This window comes from Enhydra lutris, unplaced genomic scaffold (assembly GCF_002288905.1).
Source record: "Enhydra lutris kenyoni isolate GAN:26980312 unplaced genomic scaffold, ASM228890v2 scaffoldscaffold34, whole genome shotgun sequence".
Classification (NCBI taxonomy): Eukaryota; Metazoa; Chordata; class Mammalia; order Carnivora; family Mustelidae; genus Enhydra; species Enhydra lutris.
In genome coordinates, this window is record NW_019154118.1 from 6,052,649 (window position 1) to 6,070,257 (window position 17,609).

The 17,609-nt window shown below is 36.2% G+C and overlaps 1 protein-coding gene across 2 annotated transcripts in view; it reads left to right on the forward strand.

Moving 5' to 3' along the window:
• LOC111153776 (Rho GTPase activating protein 32) overlaps window positions 1-17,609 on the forward strand; it is a 205,468-nt gene that overhangs the window by 93,315 nt on the left and 94,544 nt on the right. For both annotated transcript variants that reach the window (XM_022513009.1, XM_022513011.1), the window contains one exon: window positions 5,674-5,760. In XM_022513009.1, the coding sequence (XP_022368717.1) occupies window positions 5,674-5,760 (87 nt within the window). The remainder of the gene's footprint in view (window positions 1-5,673; window positions 5,761-17,609) is intronic.

A 17,609-nucleotide genomic window follows, 5' to 3' on the forward strand; every position in this document is an offset into this window, starting at 1 on the left:
CTAGATCTTTCTTTTTTGGGGGTCCCTTATTAGATATTTATTCCATAGGTGATGTCATGTTTCCCTGATTTGTCATGATCCTTATGTTCTTGCACTGTGTCTGCACATTGGTGGAAGTAGTGTCCTCTTCCAGTTTTTATAGGTTCATTTAACAGGAGAAGATTTTGAAGAGTCACCATGGCTGGTGAGTTTGAATGGGCCAGCTGGTTGCATCTGTACATAGGCAGTATTTGCTGCTGGGGTCTCTGATAGATGAAACCACTGCACATCTTTTGAGGTCAGGTGGATTGCTGGCTTGGCTCTGTCATCAGGTAGGACCACTTGCCTGGCTGTGATTGCACATAGGTGCAGGCTGGGCTCAGTAATCATCCTTGGTTAGTTGTGGCCACACTTGGTACTGAATGGCCAGGTCATGCCAAACTGGTGTTTGTATTTTGGTGGGTCTGCAGGCTGGGTCCTATGATTGAGGGAGGCCAAAGGCTATCTGTGCTTTTGGGCAGGGACACAGGCTGGTCTCTGTGATGATGGAGAGTATGCACATCTTTTGCTGTACTTGGGCATGGTAACTGGTGGGATTTTCTCCCTGGTCAGGGATTCTGGCTGTGGCTGGTCAAGAATGTTCACTCACTGGTTTCCTGGGGTGGGCAGGGTCACAGGCTGTGTCTTACATCTGAGTGCTGCTTCCTGGAGGCCAGGCTCTGCAGTCTGGTAGTATCACTGACTGCCCTCTCTAGTTGGCTGATCTCTTGATTGGAGACCCCAACCAGGCAAAACTGATGACTGTGTCCCCTGGGCTGACCTGGCTACCATTTTGGCTCTGAAGATGGGTGGAGGTGCAGGTGGGGCTTTCTTATCAGGCAAGGTTGCCAGCAGGGTCCTGTCCACCACCAATATTCGTTGACTAGTTTCTTTGTGCCCCATCCTCTTTCTTTGTTACTAAGTGATCCCATGTGGTCTACCCCTGTCAATTCCTTCAGTGTTCCCTGTGAGGCAAGACAGAAATGGGCCTCCTGAAGTTCACCCCTCAGCACTGGGGACGCTAGATATCTCTCTAGGGCTCTTTTTTTCCTAAAGAAAAACCATAGCCCTAGGGAATTCTTTTCAGTGTGGTGCTGTGCTGGCCTAGGAAAGGGGTGGTGGTCATTACGAAACTACTCCTTTTTCCCTTCTAATATGACTTTTCTCAGTTTTTTGGTCTTAAGTGTTTGTGTTGGCCTCACCTCCCAAGTTCTAGGATTTTCACAACCAAATTCTTATGTGTTGATAGTTGCTATTGTCTGTTTTGGTGGGGAGGGGTGGTCTAGAGTCTGGGTTCTCTGATTCTTCTGTCGTCTTGACATCACTATTCATATAATCTCTTTCTGTCTTTCTCTCTTTCCTTCTGGGATTTTCACAATGCATGTTTTGGTCTTTTTGAATGTATCCTGCTGGTTCCTGAGCAACATTTCACTTTTTAAAATTCCTTTCTCTTTCTGTTCTTTGAACAGTATTCAGGTTTCTCCTGCCTTCTGAAACTTTGTGTTATACTACTTTGCTTTGATGAAGGACTAATGTTAGTACAGTAATGACTATTATTTTCATAAAAGTGAAAATCCTTTTGGGATTTCTTTCTCTTAACAAAAACAGGTACTAACAGAGGTCTTTCATAAAAGTAAGGTGGTGTAATGCAGACTTTTGGAAAGGAGAGGATACTCTTCGCTTCATACCGTTTTGGCTTTTAAAAGGTTTCAAAGGAATGTTCTACTTTTGGATAGTGGGGGAAACCTGTTTTTTTTTTTTTTTTTAACTGATAAAATGGCAATGTATTTTTTTTCGTTTACTTCCTCTCTTTAGTTTTTTTTTTAATTTAAATTTTTATTTTTTTGTTCAGCACAACAGTATTCCTTGTTTTTGCACCACACCCAGTGCTCCATGCAATCTGTGCCCTCTCTAATACCCACCACCTGGTTCCCCCAACCTCCCACCCCCCGCTGCTTCAAACCCCTCAGATTGTTTTTCAGAGTCCATAGTCTCTCATGGTTCACCTGACTTACCCTATCTTTAAATAAGCTGTTTCTTCTTCTTGCCCAAATCTTCTGTTGATCCCTTTAGTTAGAATTTTTAGTCATTCCTCAAATTTGTTTTTTGCTCTCTTTTTTATTTTCTTTTTCTTCATTGATATTTTCATTTATTTAAACATTGTTTTTCAGGTTTCCCTTAGTTCTTTGAGCTCTTTGAGTGTGTTTTATATAGTACATTTGAGATCTGTTAGGTCCTTGTATTGTTTGTATTGGTTTATTATTTTTTTTCTTGTGAATGATCCATATGTTCCTGTTTCTTTGTATATTTTGTGAGTTTTGTTGTTGTTGGGTACTGGACATTTGGATATTATAATGTGGTAACTATGGAAATCAGATTCTATCTCTTACCACAGATATGCTGTTTTTGATTGTGAGGGCTGCAGTCTGTGTTTTTAGCGACTTTTCCAGGCTGTTTTTGAAAAGATTGTGTTCTGTGTCCTGTGTGCTCACTGATGTCTCTTCTTTTACTTGTGTTCAGATAGTGTTTTGTTAGGGAATTCCTTGAATGCCCAGAACTAAAAATAAAAAATAAAGAAAATAAATAATAAGCCAGTCTTTGCACATTTCCTTTGTATTAAGAGACTCATTCAACAGTTAACCAGGCTCTTTACAGCTCTGTCTTAGCCTGGAGAGTAGAGGTGAAAGCTTAGGAAATCTTTATGTCTTTTGTGCATGTGTCCTACTCTGAACATATTCATGGCTTTCTAAATGCCCCACCATACACACATACTTTTGAATGCTCTCATTTCCCAAGGAACCTCTCTTCTCAGCTCTTTCTCCTGGGCGTTAAGCTTATAGCTAAGTTATGTCTTAGCTATAATCTTTTGCTTCAGGTGACTGAAGACTTTTAGTTCACTTTACAATATTTTAATGATGCTGTTTTTTTAAAATCCCCCAGGGTGAATTCCAATTTAGGTGAAAAAGAAACGTATTCCTTGTGTCAACCTTTCATGTAAATGCCAGACAGACAGATCAGAACAGACAAATACAATAGTTTATTAATGATGTCTCTGCTCCTTCTGGACGCAAGGAGCAGAGGGCGCTAGGGCTTCTGTGGACAGGAGTGTTGCTGAGATGGGAAGGGGAGGAGCAAGGGTGGGTAACAATACCACGGAGCTTTCCTGCAAGTCAGAAGTCACCATTTTTCTTGATTCATTGTCTCATGCTGATTGTAAACTTTCTACTGTATTCTACATTACTGAGAAAGTTGGTTGTGAGAGTTACTGCTTGTTTTTCTCTGAAGGGAATGGAGTTTGGAGTTGCCCACCCAGCCATTTTATTGACACCATTTGACTGTCCACACCATCTGAACATCCTCCCTTTCTGTTACGTCCTCTCCAACTATCTTTTTGCCTTTTTGGGGAAGTTTTTTCTTCTCTTCCTCACTCTCTCCTTCGCCCTAGTTCTTCTTAAGAAGGTTGATTTTATTTCTAGTCTTTATTTCTTCTGTATTTACGGCCATTTTAAAATTTAAAACTCTTTCTTGTGGTTTAGATGTTCAAGAGTTGTGTTTTTTTTTTTTTAACCTCCATTGAGGGGAATTGAAAATTGGTGAGATATCCAAAGGTCTCATTGTGCTTTACTGCTGAGCCACCAGTTTTCTGAACTGAGGGAGAGCATGTGCTCTTTCTCTGTCTCTTTGTACCTGGTTGCTACTTCTCTTTGTTTTCCAGTCCTTTCCCCAATCTCCTGTGCAAACACAGAGCTTGCTTCTATCTGTCCTACTGTGAACCTTGGTGTAGAGCTGCTGCTTACTCTCGGAAACCCTGGTTGCCTCCAGGGGTTTCTCCTGGCTTTTCTGTGCCAGCTCCAGCCTTTAGTTGTTCAATCTCTTGAATGCCCGAGAAGGCACTCTCTGAGCCTTCTTTAAATTTTTTTTTTTTTAAAGATTTTTATTTATTTATTTGACAGAGAGAGATCACAAGTAGACGGAGAAGCAGGCAGAGAGAGAGAGAGGGAAGCAGACTCCCTGCGGAGCAGAGAGCCCGACGCGGGACTCGATCCCAGGACCCTGAGATCATGACCTGAGCCGAAGGCAGCGGCTTAACCCACTGAGCCACCCAGGCGCCCCCTCTCTGAGCCTTCTTGCCCTGCTCCCCGTCTGCAGTGGTTAGCTGCAGTGTGCTGGGGAGACACCACACACATCATAGGTTCCTCCTTCTCTGGGCTCCTGCTGCTCTTCCCCCAGCCTAGGCTGTACTGATCCTATAACTTGGGGTCTAGTGGGCATTAACTCTTTGCTACAAGGTTTCCATGGAATTTTTGTTCATTACTCTAGTCCACGTACAGTCTTGAGCATTTGGCTGGTTTCTCCTTACCCTGTCTAATGCAGGTTCTTTTTCCTTCTGCATCTTTAACAGGCTTCTGAGCATGTCCGTGTGTCTCTTCTGTCTCATGAATGTTCATTTCCCTTTTTAGTTCATTTAGGTTTTTTCTTACCCCTAATTCTTTTTTTAAAAGTATGATTTTGTAGTTAATCTGGCTTATTTTGGCTGGTGTGAGAATGATCATTATCTTGTGAGCTTCTACTTAATACCAGAATGTTTTTAAAAATACTTCTGTCATACTGCTGTCAAAAATAGAAAATATGTTTATCTTTTTTTTTTTATATAATAACTATAATGATGGTAACATTAACCACTTATGAGTAGTAGGCGTCTTGGTGAACACTTCAAGTGCATTATCTCATTTGATACTCACAAACTTGAGAATAGGTACTGTTAATCATTCTCATTTTCCCAAGGAGAGATTGAGTAGGTATGTCAGATTATACAGCTAGTTAGTGACAATTGTGAACTCAGGGTTCTAGAGCCTGAACTCTGTCTCTAGAGCAGAGTCGGCAAATTCACATCCCTAGGTGGGGCAGATGTCTGATATAAATGCAAGAAGAGAGTAGTGCATGAAAAAATAACGAAGCAAGCAGCATGATGATAGACAGTTACCATTCAGCCTAGACACTGGGGTCAAAGTGTTTGGAGAATACATGCCTCATTTAAAGGGTTTGGTCACTTTTCAGTTCCAGCCGGTTATTGCTCAGATGAGAATATGGGTCTAATATTTCAGATTTTCTGATTTTTTAGTAGAAGCCAGACATCTGTGTTTTTCAGATGAAATGACTCCGTTTCTAAATTCTTGCTGCTGGTTCAGGTAAAAATAAAATAAAATCTGATGTTCAGATACGCATGAGAAGTCTAAAGTAACACATGTCTGCAGGCCCAGCCTGTTCTCTGGGAAGCCAGTTTCCAATCTCTGGCATGAGCCCGAGCTGTCTTTCAGCCACTTGCCCATGCTGCCTGTCAGTGCCCTCACTGCCGCCGTCCTGTCACATATGTGCTAAATAAACTTAGGGAGTGAAGACCTTCTCCTGAATGGACATATTTTATTTACTGCTGTTATGCTGTTGTGCTACTTTAAAGTATGAAGCCAATACTTAGAAACATATTTTTGAAAACATCCTGAATTCTTTGTTTTAGCTTCATAAGCAGCAGAGTTCCATTGAAAGGCATATCTCACAGTGAGTCGATGTGAGGGTTTAAGTGTTACTGAATGCCTTGTTTATTCGTATTCATTAATCATAACTTTCCCTCTCTCCCCCCCACTTTTTTGGACATAGCTCTCACTTTCAGAAGAACAGAATGAAGTAACGAAAAACGGCTGTGAATCTAAAGAGCTGGTCTACCTCGTGCACATTGCTTGTCAGGTAATTCTGTGGATGTGTAGATTCCTTTGAATGCATTTTTTACGGTGTCTCATAGAATTCACAGAAAGAGACTCATATGGTATTGAAATGAAATTGGACTGTGCATGACCATTGTTAAGAAAATAAATGGTATCCTTTAAAAAAGGGATAAATGTGTTCATACAAAAGTACATGGAATGCCCAGTTTAGTATTGTAACTTGTATATCTTCTGTCTGCATTTTTATAAATCTTCTAAGGCTTTAGACATTTGTGGACGAATAACAGTGACTATGGCAACACAGATGTTTCGTTTTATTCTTTCTCCCAGTCATATTGGCAATTCTGCATGTGCTCAGAGTCGAAACAATTAATAGAACCAGTCCTACAGATACTTAATTTACAAACTTAAATGAAAACTCTTCTTAGAAGAGTAAAGGAAATACATCTTCTATTGATGATAAGATTAAATGAATCAGCTTCTGCTCACCTTTTAAAGTAAAAGAGCAAACGTCTCTGCCTGAGATGCTCACTTTCCTACCAGGCAGGAAGTTTCGCTGTAGTGAATGTAGTGTGTGTACATGTGTGCATATTTTAGGAGGGCGCTGTTTCTTGACTCTTAATGTTAGAACTTTTGTGAGGATAATTACCGTGACTTCTCCTAATGAGATTTGGAGTAGGCCATCTATTTCCTCCGCCATGTAAGTAGTTTAGTTCCTTTTTCTTACTTCACTTTAATTAAGCCTTATGTGTAGTTTTGATTAGTGATTGTAAAGTAACTGTTTTTGAGAAAAGCTTTCTTTTGTGCAAAGTTTTTAGTTCTCTTTGGGAAAGAGTCAGATAGGGGCATTTATGGGTTTTTTCCCCCCAAAAAATGTTATTCTTGTACCCGAAGTTAAAAATTACATAATCTTGAAAAGTTTAATGGTTATCTCGTATGGGAAATACCTCAGCTCCTAGTGTTGGTGATTTTAAAGAAAACCTTTCAGAATTAAGTGCTTTTATTTATTGGTGTCAGAATATGAGATTGGGAATTGAAAATTTATAAATTTGTATACAAATTGGAAATTGTATACAAATATGAAACTTTGGCCAAATATGAAATTTATAAATTTGTATACAAATTTTATTTTATTTTATATTTTATTTATTTATATATAATTATATATATATTTATATATTTATTTATTATATATTTTATAAATAAGATGGCCAAAGTTTTGTATTGTTAATATATGTTTTATTGTGTATCATCTTGGTTCCTTTGAGGAAGTAGGCAGCTCTGAATCACTGAGTGTCGTGTCATGTTTCATAAAATGCTTCTTTTCATGACTTAATTTTTTTTTCAAAATTTTGTTTTACACGGAGAGAGAAAGAGCATAAGTAGGGGGTGAGGGAGAAACAAGCTTCCTGCTCTGCTGGGAGCCCAGTGTGGGGCTTGATCCCAGAACCTTGGGATCATGACCTGAACCAAAGGCAGACACTTAACCGACTGAGCCACAGGTGCCCCATCGTGACTTAATTTTTAAGTGAAAATAACACATATGTTTTGGTGAACCATTATTCATACATAAATATAAATCATATCTTCTTTATTTGGAGTACATGATTGACATGTCATTACTGACATGTAATTAATTAATCCCTCTATAACCTAACGTCTTTTAGCATCTTTCTTCTCACTATTAATTTCCATATGACCTGACAATGCAAATAGTTTTATTCTCATAAGCAAAACCTAATATTACAAACACTTATGCTATTTTTTAGGTGACCTTCAAAAGGTAAGCATGATATTTTGGAACCATATGTCAGAATGTATAATTGTCACTTGATTATACTTACATGAATTAGTGATCTAGCTAGTTAGGCTGTTTCCTGGTTGTAAGTATCTTGTCAATGTGCTTAAAAAATTTAAGACTACTCAGTATACTACTCATTACATCAAACTAGTAATTTACTGCAATGTAATAATGCCATTGCGCTTCTCTGCAGTACTGTAAGTGATCATCGAGGCACCCCCATGGCTTATTTTCTATTTCCTTGCCCCAAATGTGTCGGTCATAAATCATATTAAATTGGAATCCTATATTTTTTTTAATAACTAATAATATGCAGACTTATAATCAAGCCCTCTCTTTTTGCCAATGAGGAAATTGAGGCCCAAATTACTGACTTTATATGAAATCTTAGCAGGAACTGCTAAAGACCCGATTGCCAGTTTTTCCTGCATCTCAGTGGAATTCACAGTCTAGAACAGATTTAAGAGATAGCTTATTTAGTCTTCAGATAAGATACGATCACCATTACATGCTGATATTTTTTCATATATTGCATATTTTTGCTAATTTCTAATTTTTAAAGTACCCTTGAAGTTCTCTTTATTTAACCTACTCTTCTCTTGTTCTTCAATCTTAGAAAATGGCCAATTTAAACAACTGTGATTTTTTTTTTTGAAGTTAAGTACTACTGATTCTTTTAGGTCTTATCTTTGAAACTTTTAATTTTGCTTTTGCCTCTGCCCTTTAGGTTTTTATTTCTTGTTAAATTGTGAATTCAGAAATGTAACCATGTCTTTCATACTGAAGCGATCCAAATTCAGTAGGCATTTTGATTGTGTCTAGTGTACAGATATTATGGCATGCAGTACAACATTTCATTCTTTCAACAACTGTGTGAGGTAAATAGTCCATTTTTCATCTTACAGATGATGAATCTAAGACTCAAGAATGTTAATAACTTCCCCAAGATCTTAAAATTAAAGAGAAAGACCAGGATTTGAACCTCAGTCTAGTGTTATTTTCCCCTGATTCTTCTGTCATTTTCTAATATGATTTATAGCTGATTAGCTACTCTGAAATCTGCAAGCATATCCTAAATGTTAATAAAGAATTACAGAAATGTATTGAGAGTGACAGTCAAATTTCTTTGCATGACATAAGTGGAGAGAGTCTAGGTACCATTCATGTATACATATTTGAAGACACATATATGTATCTTTTTTCTGATTTAAAAGTGTGGGTTTATGGGTTTTTAGGATAAAAATACTTCTAGAAATTTTGGAAAATATGGGAAGTGGAGAATAAAAAAGAAAGTTGCCATGAAACTACTATCCTGAGATTGCCCGTTTACATTTTTTGCATATTTTTGCTTTGTTTTACATAGTTGTATTTTATAATTGAATACAGGCATATATATATATATATATATATATATATAAAATCTTACATAATTTTTTATTTATAAAGCATTCTTCCGTGTTACTAAAATCTCTGTAAACATTAGTTAATTAATTAATTTACTGTATAGTTGACATGCAATATTATATTGAGTTGGAGGTATACCAACAGAGTGGTTTGACATTTACATACAGTACAAAATGATCACCATCTCTCACCATACATAATTATTACTATGTTATTGACTGTATTCTTTATGTTGTACTTCATATCCCTGTGACTTACTTATTTTATAACTGGAAGATTGTACCTCTTAATCCCCCTCACTTATTTCATGCATCCCCCAAATATCTCCCTTCTGGTAACCATCAGTTTGTTCTTTGCATTTATGAGTCTGTTTCTGTTTTGTTTGTTATTTGTTTGGTTTTTTAGAGTCCACGTATAAATGAAACGATAAGGTGTTTGTCTTTCTATGTCTGACTTACTTCACTTAGCATAACACCTTCTCAGTCCATCTGTGTTGTCATAAGTGGCAAGAGTCCATTCTTTTTTACTGGCTGAGTAATACTCCATGCACCTGTATTCCATAACTTCTTTATTCATTCATCCGTCAGTGGATACTTAGTACTTCCATGTCACATTCATTGTAAAGGTGATGCAGTGAACATGGTGGTGCATACAATAGCTCTCTGAATTAGTGTTTTGTCTTATTTGGGTGAATAGCCCGTTGAGGAATTGCTGTATCATATGGTATTTCTGTTTTTAAACTTTTGAGGAATCCCCATACTATTTTTAATAGTGTTTCCACCCATTTACATGCCCACCAACAGTACATGAGGGACTCCTTTTCTCTGTATCCTTGGCAACAATTATTTCTTGTCTTTTTGATATTATCCATTCTGACAGGTGGGAGGAACCTCTCAATGTGGTTTTCTTTGCATTTCCCTGTGATCAGCAATGTTGAACATTTTTTCATACATCTCGTGGCCATCTATATGTCTTCTTTGGAAAAATGTTTGTTCAGGTCCTGTGCCCATGCCCATTTTTTAAATGAGATTTTTGTTCTGTGTGTATGGGTCTTGGGTTGTTTGAGTTCTCTATATATTTTGGATATTAACCCCTTGTCTGACATATCACTTACAGACACCTTCTCCCGTTTAGGAGGTTGTCTTTTGATTTTGTTGATGGTTTCCTTCTCTGGGCAAATGCTTTTTAACGTGCTGTAATCTCAATTTTTTATATTTGTTTTTGTTGCCCTTGTCTGAGGAGACAGATCCAAAAAAATATTGCTAAGACTGATGTCAAAGAGATTATTGCCTGTGTTTTCTTTTAGAAGTTTTATGGCTTCAGGTCTTACATTTAGGTCTTGAATCTATTTAAGTATATTTTTGTATATGGTATAAGGAAGTGGTCCATATTCATTCTTTTGCATGTAGCTGTCCAGTATTCTAAAGACCATTTATGGAAGCAACTGTCTTTCCCCATTGTGTATTTTTGGCTCCTTTGTCATAGATTAATTGACCATATACACATGGGTTATTTCTGGGTTCTCTACTCTGTTCTGTCTCTTTCCGTGCCAGTACTATACTGTTCTGATTACGATAGCTTGAAAGTGTAGTTTGGAATCTGGACGCATGATACCTCCAGCTTTGGTCTTCTTCAAGGTTATTTGGCTGGGTGTTTTGTGGTTGCATACAGATTTTAGAATTTTCATTCTAGTTCTATGAAAAGTACTCTTGCTATTTTGATAGGGATTGCACTGAATCTATAGATTGCTTTGGGTAATCTAGACATTTAAACAATATTAAATTTTCCAAGCATGAGCATGGTGTATCTATACATTTATTTATGTCCTCTTTACTTTCTTTTATTGATATCCTCTAGTTTTCAGAGTACAGCTATTTCACCTCCTTGATTAAATTTATGCATAGGTGTTTTACTATTTTTGATGCAATTGTAAGTGGGATTGTTTTCTTAATTTCTCTTTCTGCTAGCTTGTTATTAGTATATAGAAATGAAACCGATTTTTTATATTAATGTTATATCTGCAACTTTACTGAATTCATCAGTTATTTCTAATAGTTTTTTTCCAGTGGAGCCCTTAGGGTTGCCTATGTGTAGTGTTACAAATATTTGCAGCATGTTAGCAGCAGATAATGACAGTTTGACTTCTTCCTTAGCAATTAAAATTCCTCTTATTTCTTTTTCTTTTCTGATTGCTATGACAAAGGCTTCCAGTACTTGGTTGAATAAAAGGGGTGAGACTGCATTCTTGATTCGTCACTGATCTTAAAGCAACAGCCTTCAGCTTTTCACCATTGAGTACGATGTTATCTGTAGTAATGTTATATATGACCTTTATTATGTTGAGGTATGCGCCCTCTGTTCCCCCTTTTTGAGAGTTTTTATTGTGCATGGATGTTAAATTTTATCAAATGCATTTCCTGCATCTATTGAAATGATCATATGGTTTTTTATTTATTTTGTTAATGTGGTGTATCATATTGATTGATTTGTGGCTATTGAAACATCTTTGTCTCCCTGTCAAATCCCACTTGATTGTGGTGTATGATCCTTATAATGTGCTGTTGAATTTGGTTGTGTAATATTTTGTTGAGGATTTTTGCATTTACATTCATCAGGGATATTGGTCTGTAATTTTCTATCTTTGCGGTGTCTTTGTCTAGTTTTGGTATCACAGTAATGCTAGACTCATAGAATGAACTTGGAAACCTTCCTTCCTCTTCCATTTTTTGGAACAGGTTGAGAAGGCTAGGTATTCGGTCTTCTTTATGGTTTTTTTTTTTTTCAAATTCATCTGTGAAGCCATCTGGTCCTGGACTTCCGTTTGTTGGGAATTTTTCCATTACTGATTGAATTTCATTACCAGTAATTGGTCTGTCTAGATATTCTGTTTCTTCTTGATGAAGTGTTGGAAGATTTTATGTTTGTAGGAATTTATCCGTTTTTTGTAGTTTGTCTAACTTGTTGATGTGTAATTGTAGTAGTCTAATAATTTTTTGTATTTCTGGGATGTAAGTTGTAACTTCTTTCATTTCTGATTTTATTTACTTGACTTTCCTCTTTTTTTCTTGATTAGTCTGCTTTTGTTTTGTTTTGTTTTGTTTTTCTTTTTGTTTTATTTTTAAGGAATCTTTATACCCAGTATGGGGCTCAAACTTAAAACCCTAAGATAAAGAGTTACAGTCTCCACCAACTGAGCCAGCCAGGCATCCCTGGCTAAAAGTTTACAAATTTTGTTTATCTTCTCAAGGAACCAACTCCTAGTTTCATTGATCTTTTCTCATATTTTTAGTTTTTATTTCATTTATCTGCTCTGATCTTTATTATTTTCTGTCTTCTAACTTTGGTTTTGTTTCTTTTTCTTTTTCCAATTTCTATAGGAGTAAGTTTGAATTGTTTGAGATTTTTCTTGTTTATATAAAGATTTTACTTATTTGAGAGACAGAGATAGAGATGGCAAGAGAGAACACAAGTGGGAGGAGAGGGAGAAACAGACTCCCTGCTGGGCACAGAGTCCAGCACAGGGCTCAATCACAACCTGAGCCAAAGGCAGACAATCAACTGAGCCACCCATGTGCCCTGAGATTTTTCTTGTTTCTTGAGGTAGGCCTATATTGGTCTGAACTTCCTTCTTAAAACTGCTTTTGCTATTCCCTTAAATTTTAAACAGTTGTGTTTTCATTTTAATTTTTCTCCAGGTATTTTTTCACTGCTTCTTTGATTTCTTCACTGATCAATTGGTTATTTAGCCTCCAAATGATTGTGTTTTTTTCTAATTTTTGCCTTGGAATTGATTTCTAATTCCATACGATCGTGATGGGAAAAGGTGCTTGATATGATTTCAGTCTTTTAACACTTACTTTAGACTTGTTTTGTGGCCTAACATGTGGTATGTTCTGAGAAATGTTCCATGTGCACTTGAAAAGAATGTGTATTGTGCTGTTTTGGTAGTGTTCTGTGTATATGTATGTCAAGCCTATCTGGTCTGATGTGTTATTTAAAGTCATTGTTTCCTTATTGATTTTCTGTCTAGACACTGTATCCATCAATGTAAATGGGATATTAAAGTTCCCTATTGTTATTGTGTTACTGTCAGTTTCTTGCTTTTGGTCTGCTATTTACAGTTGTTACATTATCTTGTTGGATTTATCTCAGCCATTATGTAATACTTCTCTTTGTCTCTTGTCATAGTCTTCATTTTAAAGTATTTTGTCTGATACAAGTATTACTATGCTAGCTTTCTTTTTGCTACATTTACATGGGGTATTATTTTTCTTCTTTTCATTTTCAGCCTGTATGTGCCTTTATGTCTGAAGTGACTCTCTTGTAGGCAGCATATAGATGGGTCTTACATTTTTATCCATTTAGTTAGCCATTGTCTTTTCACTGGAGCATTTAGTCCATTTACATTTAAAGCAATTGTGGATAATTTTGTACTCATTGCCATTTTGTTAATTGTTTTCTAATTGTTTTGTATTTCTTTTATTCTCTTACCTTGTAACTTGACTTCTTTAGTGTTATGTTTGGATTCCTTTCTATTTATTTTTAGTGTATCTATTATAGTTTTTTGTTTTGTCTTTAACATGAAGTTCATATGGAATACTCTTTGTATATAGCAGTCCATTTTAACTTGATGGTCCCTTAGATTGAAACACATTCAAGAAGTACTACATTTTTACTCCCCACCCCTTGTTTTATGTATTTGACTTCATATTTTCTATCTTTTTACTTCGTGTATCCCTTTACTAATTATTGTAGATATTGTTGATTTTTACTAAATCTGTCTTTTAACCTTCATACCAGCTTTATAAGTGATTGACCCGCCATCTTTCTATATGTTAGTTTTTACCAGTGAAATTTTTTCTTCCAAAATTTTCTGACTTTTAGTTATGGCCCTTTCCTTTATGCTTAAAGAAATCCTTTCAACATTTCTTATAATGCCAGATTAGTGGTGAACTTTTTAAAATTTTGCTTATCTGGGAAACTTTGTATCTCCTTTTATTCTGTATGAAAACTTAAACAGTTCTTGGTTGTAGGTTTTTTCCTTTCAGCTGTTTGAATATATCATGCCACTTCTTTCTGGCCTGAAAGCTTGGTGCTGAAAAATCAGCTGATAGTCTTATGGGTGGTCTCTATACTCACTACTGGCTTTTCTCTTATTGCTTTTAAGATTCTCTCTTTATCTTTAATTTTTGCTATTTAAATTCTCAATATGTCTTGGTGTGGTTCTCTCTGGGTTTGTCTTGTTTGGGGTTTCCTTGACTTCCTGGACTTGGATGTCTGTTTTCTTTCTCAGGTTGGGGAAGTCTTTAGAGGCTCTTTAAGTGGAAGCCTCAAGAATCCCTGTGGGAGATAGTCCAGGCCAGCTGGTTACGATCCCAGGTCATGATGTAGTCTGAGTGATAGTTACAATATTATAAGCTGGTATAGCATGGGCCCAAAGCAGTGGAACAGATAACTGTCATACAGTCTCATTTAACCACATTGCTGCATCTCAGGTGAATATTAACCATTCTGAAAGTGACTCAGGGGGCGCCTGAGTGGCTCGATTGGTTAAGCATCTGCCTTTGGCTTAGATCGTGATCCCAGCATCCTGGGATCAAGTCCCACATTGGGCTCCCTGTTCGGCAAGGAGTCTGCTTCTCCCTCTCCCTCTGCCTCTTCCCCAGCTTGTGCTCCTTTTCTCTCTCTCTCTCTCTCAAATAAATAAAATCTTAAAAAAAAAAAAAAAAGTGACTCAAATGCTTTGAAAAATAGATCTTTAATGCCTTGCCCAAGCTCCCAATGCCCTGCCTTTCATACTAATCATGATCTAGAATAAGGTGTCTTAACCAATGTAAGAATATTATTTTTTAAATGTTCCTTCCATTTTTTTTTCCATTCTCTTCTTCAAGTATACATACTGAAAAAGAGCATTATGTAGAATAAACAGATTGGCTGGTGTGGATGAAAAATCACTCCTGTGTCATGATATTGATCTGAAGGGTAATACTTTATCTTTTCTGAAAATCATACTGATTTTTCCTCTGCCTATTCCTTACTTTTCAGAAAGCATAATGTATTTAGTTTGAATTTAATAAATATTAATAATAATTCTGGGAGATCTGGTCTCATGTCAAAGAAGATACTAGAAAAACTTTTACTGTCTCAAGTGTTGAACATTCAGTAATTTTTAAAAGTTCAAAAAGAGAGAAATCCTCACACTAATTGAGCCCTATTACTTAGAATAAATGATTCATAAGTATAATGTCAATGGTAATGTGTCTCCATGCCACTCAGTATTCTATTGTTTTATTCTTTAGCAAGTAAGCAAACATCAGCTTTTAAGTGTTGATTTTAAAATGGCAAATTTAAACCTAGCTGTTATAGAATTTATTTTAACATGTGTCCTAAGGAAAATCCTTCATGATCTTTGCTTTCTGTATGTATAGTTTTGTTAGTGTAAGAAATTGCTGCTTAATAAAGTCCTATTTTTTTTGTTTCATTGTAAGCTTTAGACTGGTTGAAATGAATGGTTTATTGTGTTTGGATTGTATTAACTACCTTTGTATTTTAATGAGAATTCATCATTATATAATAGTCTATTTTTTCTGAGGATCAAGTTTTTCATAAATATTTACTGTACTCTGAAAGCTCCTTTATGTCCTGGTAGGTGGGGTAAACAGTTGGTTTTAGGGGAATGCTTTCCTGCCTCAAAATATCTCCTGCTTGAAATTCCACCATCAGAAATGCATTCCTTGGTATTAAATATCTTCTCCTCTTAGTCTACTTGGAAAATGCCGTTATTAAGGGGTGGGGTTGACTAATCACATTTGTAGAGCATCTGTGTATGAACAAAATATATAGATAGGTTGTTAAACATCCAAACCTTGTAACTCTTTTGTGAAATGTGTTACTGTTTTCATTTTATAGGTGAGTAAACTGTTGCTGATAGGTGTTAAATAACTTATGTAAAGTCCTCTATCTAGGATAAGGCCCTGCTAAGGTTAAATCAGTTCATTTTCTTTTCAGATCATTCTTTTTTTTACTGAACTTCATCATACCATTAAAGAGAGAATTTATTCTTTTTCAGTTAAGTTTTCCATGATAAAGTGACTTCCAAGGACATGGGTGAGGACTGTTCTCAGAAAGAACAGCAAATATATCTAGAATTTGTCTTTTTCCATCTATATTATTACCAAACTAGCCCAAGGTGCTGTATCTTGTTGGGATGTTGTGATTAGCATTTGTGCTTGCATCCTATAATCAATTAGAACCATTTAAACTGCTGGAGTGATGTAAAATGTAAATTGAAAATGTTATCTTCATGGTTAACACTCTTCAATAAATTTTCACCAACTACTGACCAAGTCCTGTGGAAGTCCCACCTCATCTGGACCTTGCCTACCTCTTCTGCATCCTGTCATGACAGTCTGCTCATTTCTTGTTCTGGTCACGCTGACCTTCATTCAGTTTGACTAAGTCCTTTCCGACTATAAAATATTGAATATTGCTCATCTTGTAACTCCGCTCACACTGCACTGGCTGTGTCTGGTGCCTTCTCAGTTTTCAGGTTAGAGTTTAGATACCACCTCCTCAGAAGGGCTTTTCCTGACTACCTTCCCTGAGGTAGGTTCTTGTTTAATCTCTTCACAGAATGAAGTTATAATTATTTTACTTACGTATTTATTCACTTTAAAAAGTATTTGTTCAAAAAGATACGTGCACTTCTGTGTTTATTACAGCATTATTTACAATAGCCAAGGTATGGAATCAACCCTAGGCAGCCATTAATAGATGAACAGATGAAGTTATGGTGTATATATACACGGTGGAATATTATTCACCTATAAAAAGAAGGAGCGCTTGCTACTTGTGACAACATGGATGGAACTAGAGGGATTATGCTGAGTGAAATAAGTCAGACAGAGAAGGACAAATACCATATGGCTTCACTTATATGTGGATTGTAAAAAGCAAAACAAACAAAACAGAAATAGACTCAATTATAGAGAACAAACTGGTGTTTGACAAAGGGGAGGTGGTTGGTGAGATGGGCAAAATAGGTGAAGGGAGTTACAAAATACATAAATCATGGAGTGTAGTAACATTGCACGATGACAGATGGTAATACACTTACTGTGGTGAGCATTTTGTAATGCTTATAATTGCTGAAGCACTGTGTTGTGCCCCTGAAACTAGTGTGTAACTTTCCATTTCAATGATACTTCAGTAACACTTATTTTTCTCAGTAGAAATAAATTTTGAGAAATCAGAGATTTGATGGTTCTCTGGCATTTCTAATGCTTACTCCAGATCTCATACTGTGCAGGTCCTCAGTAATGGGAGGAAGAAGAACAAATTTTTGTCTTAGAAATTTGATCCTGTGTACATTAGTGATTTCTTTTTCTCTCATCCTGTTTTAGCCTTATCAAGAATTGTTGATATCTTGTTACTGGTTGGATAACAAAAATTACTTGATAGTAATAACTATTAAGGTTAGAAGTTAGCAGTAAATTAGAAGTTTAAAAATTTAAGCAGATATACTTAATGAGTTTTTTGAATTGTTTTTGTTTTGTTATTTATAAAAGAAGTAAATTTCTAAAATATTCTGATCATTTGTAGTTGATCGTTGAACAACACCGGTCTAAGTAGCATGATTCCACTTACACATAGATTTTTTTTTTTTT